Source organism: Trichoplax adhaerens, genomic scaffold (genome assembly GCF_000150275.1).
Source record: "Trichoplax adhaerens TRIADscaffold_6 genomic scaffold, whole genome shotgun sequence".
NCBI classification, from domain to species: Eukaryota; Metazoa; Placozoa; class Uniplacotomia; order Trichoplacea; family Trichoplacidae; genus Trichoplax; species Trichoplax adhaerens.
Window position 1 is genome coordinate 1,546,262 of NW_002060948.1, and position 5,639 is coordinate 1,551,900.

Genomic DNA, 5,639 nt, shown 5'->3' on the forward strand with positions numbered 1-5,639 from the left:
TGAGTACAGGTATCAAATGCTCACATCCGGTTACATCATAGTTTGTTCAGACTGCAACCGAATACGGTACAACACTACCACTGTGGAAATCTCATTGAATCCATTCGATGATGTCGTTTATTGACTCTGGTGGAAAACGGTGGGGAAAAAAGGGAAAATTTGCATAATTTGGATAAAAATAGATCATATTGTAAATCATTCCAATCTGCATTCTATTGAGGATTCCAAGTGAAACACTTACCACATAAACTGTGTACGGCGACGTGATCAATAATCGATGATATCGAATTCATACTGATAATATAATAGAAGCTTGCTGACATATTAATCGCGATAATGGCAAGAAATTGGGTAAGTTGATCAAAAATAAGTATAGGGTATCTAGATATAGCTCTATTAATAACAACCCAACCAAAGATAAAAAGTCTTATGTACGGGATAGTCCGTAGTCGGTAGATCAAGGATAATTAACGACAGCCAGTGAAAACGATGGATACTGTTGATTATTAGCAATAGGAGAGACGAAAATTATAAATCTTAATCTTAAAATATACAAGGACAACTATACAGTATTATAGATTAACGTAGATAATAAAGATAAGCGCAACTTTGTTATCCAAAAAAACTGCTTGGCCTTGAATTAAAAACAGTTTATACTACTGTAGTAATAGAACAGAATAGAAGGTTAGTGTTTTTAATAGCATAAAAAGAGTATCTCTATATTGCAGACCAAGGGCCAATGAAAATTGGCTTCATTTCATTGTCAAATAACTTGTTAACTCTGAACTGAAAGTGATTTATGCTGTAGCACTGTAGTAATGACGGAATTGAAAATAACACACTAAGCATAACTGTATTATAGATTAAGGCAAGATGAAAATAAATACCATTTATGGTAGAAATGTGTACCGTATATATATATACTGACTAAGCTGAAAGCGATTTAAAACGCTTTAGCAATTGCAGAATGGAAGATTAGCATCTTTAACTTAATACAGCAGAATACACGAATGAGATGACCTATGGGCCACTAGGAGGAGACTGGTATTCTTCTACAATCCATAGATGATCTTATTAGCGGTGAAAACATGCGTAAAAACATTACATAATTTCAAGTATAAAAAGTAGTTTGTCATCGTTTTAGTACTTTAACATCGTAGACATGGAAGATTGGCAGTTCAATAACTTCACAAACTACACGTTCAATTGAATACTATATCAATGCTCCATGACATAGAATTATGCTATACGCATGTTAACAACATTATGCTACATATACTGTACTTTGAATTCTATACATGATTAGGCTGCAAGTGTAAGTAACTTATTGATTCTATTCCTCAATATATAAACATTTACATGAAAAATAAAAACTGTTGATTATGGATTGTATTTATAATGCAGATCCCTGGCTTGCTGTTGAGCCTCCTTTTATCCTGTTTATTTCTCTCCGTTTCTACTGAAGATGCTATACCAAACGAAGTAATAGAACAATTTCTTACATCAAATCACCATAATGAGACAGATTTTCAAAATGTGCAGGTAAGAAGACACTGACGTAGAAGAGAATTGGGGTCATTTTTAGATGCAATAATACCATGATAGTGACGAAAATGGTACTTACCAATATTAATAGATTAATATGAATCAATGCTTGACTTTTAAATTGTACACAACGTTGCATAACTAGCGCAGCGGAAATAATAATTAAAACTTTATAAAGTACAATTTAAGAAATAAGGCCAAAAAAATTTACAGGTTATCAATAATTAAATGGTAAGAATCGTTTCTAATAACGCCAAAATAAAGCTTTCGATTTACCTGTGGTCCTCATTGAAATAAAAATTTTCTTTTACACAGTAATTCACTTATACAATAATCCAATATACACTTCTATTGTCTGGTAGCATTCTAGATGATCCATTTGTAAATGTCTCATCGACTGTACTGCAGTAATAGAAAAGCAAAAAATTTCATAGAAAGAGTACGGTTACCATTGGGATCTATACCGTGATCATATTCACTGATGATATGTTGCCAATAAAAATTGGCAAATGATGCAAAACGTCATGCATAAACAATTTACATGGTAGTACTTGTTCTAATTTAATGGATATACCATATACCGTAGTCGTTTTAAGTAAGGTAGCATTAGCTATAAGTAAATCTGCACCATAAGTATCGATAACCCGTTGCATACTTACTCGTAAACTATCCAGTAGCTATACTCCTGCTAAATCAATTATTATTTTTCACCTTCTAGTGCGATTACATCCATAAAATTAATGCGTCGTTTCAATGCCTATTCGTAAAACGAAATATCGACTGCAATAACATCGATGGATTAATTAACTACTTGTCCTTAATTTATTGTCAACTTTCGTTAAGACTTCGCCCATTAGCATTAGCTATTCTGGTAAGCATTACATAACATCATTTGTAATTACTTAATGAATCAATCTAGAATAGCGTTAATCAAAAAGAACCATTCTTTGATCAAATTTTAACTTATAAATATAATATTAATAAATATAAGGAGTCTCTCAAAAATATTCTATGCTGTATTCCTCCTACATCATATTTAAAGTAAACAACTTATTGCTAACTACTGTAGATACTATGGCTACTTGTACTCTTTATACTATTGGCTATTACTGCCGAAGACTTGTAAGATATCATTTCTCATTCAAATACTATTACAACCTACCTACTTACTAATTATTCATAATCATTTTGCCTTTGAATTCTTTGTCATCTTGTCACATTATATTTTTAGTTTTTGCCCATCCTTGACGATCATTTCCCAATGTTTGAAATTAAATCAGAACATTGCAATATCCTTATTTACTAGCTTGATATTAAAAACAAATTTGAAAGAATGCATTTCTTGCTGTATGAAAATCAATGGAGATAAAATCATTAGAATTCTTTAACTACTATTTACGGTGTAACTTTATTAGCTTTTGGAAATGGAGCCCCTGATATCTTTAGTGCCATTGCTGCAACGACTAGTACAAAATCGGGCGGGAGCGGTCTGGCTGTGGGAGCATTGTGTGGTAGGCTGTAGATTTGAAAATGGCGATATTTACTGTTTTGATAATAGTAATTAGTAATTTCAACTCTAACAAAGGGATGCTTACTCATTAGGTGCTGGCATGTTTGTTACGAGTATTATTGTTGGCACAATTGGTTTTCGTCATAATTTTACTGTTACTCGAAGGCCATTCTACAGAGATCTACTATTTTATGTCGCAGGTGTTTCTTTATTATTCTACATTCTGTACTACGGTCACATGAAAATAGCGTATTCCTTGGGTAAGTTACAATATTAAATGTAAATTTAAATCTTCTCCAGAGCTATGATCTTTTTAGAATATTGTTGTCGAATTTTGTTTTTCCAGTATGTACTTAATAAGAGCCAAAAATTCTATACTCGCATTCTAGGTTTCATTGGCTTGTACATAGTCTACGTCCTCGTTGTATGCATCAGCCGATACATTCGACAAATGTCGAAATCTAAGCGTGAACTTAATCGACAGTCTGATATTCCGAGTAAATCTGATATAAAAAAGTCTTTGATTTATATAATAAATATGACCTGCATGAAGTCAATCAATGCTTACAGCAAATATTTTATTCGTGGGTATAAAAAGTTATCTTGAAATTTATCATTATTTCTAGATCCAGTAGTTGCTCCTGTTGGCAATGAACTAATAGGAGAAGTTTCTGAAGGTGATGGCGAACAGATGGAGAGAGCTGATACCCCTAATGATACCCGTAGAGGCAATGATGCTATTCCCAATTTAGATGGCTTAACTGGTCTAACAAGTAAGCTAGTAAACTAATTTAATTTAAAATATCTGTCAATGTACCTTTGCCGACTATTGTATCCCTTAAACACGAGTGTATATTCTTTCAATCTTGTAGAAGCGTTAGCTGCTACAGAAATTCTCGGCACTGCTATGATTAGCCATGATAACCCACCTTTGGTCGCTAACGAGATAGAACAAGACGAAATTGAAAATTCTCCTAACTTTAATAACCACGAATTAAGAGGTAATAAATAACATTTTAAACAAATGATCATGATTAAACTTATCTCTATTACAGAAATTCAACAATTTAATACCCTTAATGTATCGACAGATTCCGAAGATGATTGCCTAATTGGCTTTCAAACTCCTAGTTCAAGTTCAAGCCGACAATATAAGCGAGAATTTAAAACATTTTTAAAGTCGCTGTTGCCGTTTAATTGGCGAGAATGGAAAGAATCTAAGATTATTGCAAAAATATTTACTATAATTAAGGTTTTAATGTTATTTTTTCTGTTATTATACCGATACATCTATTCCAGTAACCAATTAACTTGTGACATATTGCACAAATATCGAATCTAAGCTTCCACTCCTCATATGCCTTAACCTTACAACTCCAACGATCGACTATGAAATGCCTAAAAATAACTGGAATAAATGGCGTGCAGCAGTACAATGCATTCTTGCACCACTCTTTTGTTCCGTAGTGACAAAGGGTACATTACTATGATAAACTGTTGGACTTGATATAGCCATCTGAATGCCAACTTTAATGAATATTCGTTTTATATGTAGATATAAGAACTCAAATAATTTAATTACGATGATAAATTTTCTTTTGTTTATAGGAGGATTTAAAATGATCACTGCTCATCTACCAGTTTGGTTGTTAGTGCTTGCTATTGGTCTGCTCTTAGCCGTAATAGTAATCTTGACTACGACAAATGAAAAACCTCCACGCTATCATACAGTAAATTTAATATTATTTGCCTTGGTTATAAATGCAACACTTTATTAATTTTCGAACGAAGTATTGAATACATCAATTTCCCAACTTTAGCTTTTTGCCTTTTTTGGGTTTACGGTATCGGTATTATGGATTTATGCGACAGCAAATGAAATTGTCGATATACTCCAAGTTAGTAGTCTTAAAGCAAGTAATATGATCATGCTAATAAATTCTATTTAATCGAAACGATTTGTAACGATTATAATAAGGTAAATATTATTTTATAGTCCTTTGGTCTAGTTTTAGGTATAAGCAGCGTTATTTTAGGAATCACAGTACTAGCTTGGGCTAACTGCATTGGCGGTACGCATAATGCTGTAAATTGTCGATAACATTCATACTGAAATATTCTGTATTTGCTAACTAATCTGATCTATACTCTAAATATCCCCTGGCGCATTGTTAGATTTTGTATCGAATACAGTTGTGGCAAATCAAGGATTTCCACGCATGGCAATGTCAGCATGTTATGGTAGCCCAATGATGAGTATCTTTACGTAAATGGAGTGGAACATTAAAGATATTAGGTTTATGTCGTTATACGTATTTATATATGAGTTATTAAAATTCAGTTACAGATAATAACATCTTTACTAATGTATTTGTTAACTACATAGTACAGTAGTTCGATTATCGTATAGCTACAAGATCGCATTGCGTGAATATCATTTTTATTATGTCCTTAGCGGATATCTTAAGATTTGTTATTAGGATTAGGTATAGGATTTTCTATTGCCACGCTTAGAAACGGAGGTGATTTAAAGGTTAGGAGGTTTTACGCTTATTGCTGTTTTTAGCTAATAAATAACAGTTTC

The 5,639-nt window shown here is 32.5% G+C and overlaps 1 protein-coding gene across 1 annotated transcript; it reads left to right on the plus strand.

Annotated features, from left to right (window-relative positions):
• Positions 1-1,398: 1,398 nt before the first annotated feature.
• On the plus strand, positions 1,399-5,325 carry TRIADDRAFT_57255 (uncharacterized protein; the record flags this gene model as incomplete). Its single annotated transcript, XM_002113239.1, has 10 exons — positions 1,399-1,542; positions 2,264-2,416; positions 2,615-2,667; positions 3,131-3,315; positions 3,682-3,828; positions 3,928-4,056; positions 4,111-4,307; positions 4,876-4,953; positions 5,052-5,127; positions 5,231-5,325. 10 exons carry the CDS (start codon positions 1,399-1,401, stop codon positions 5,323-5,325), a joined length of 1,257 nt encoding a protein of 418 aa, XP_002113275.1.
• Between the last annotated feature and the right edge of the window lie 314 nt (positions 5,326-5,639).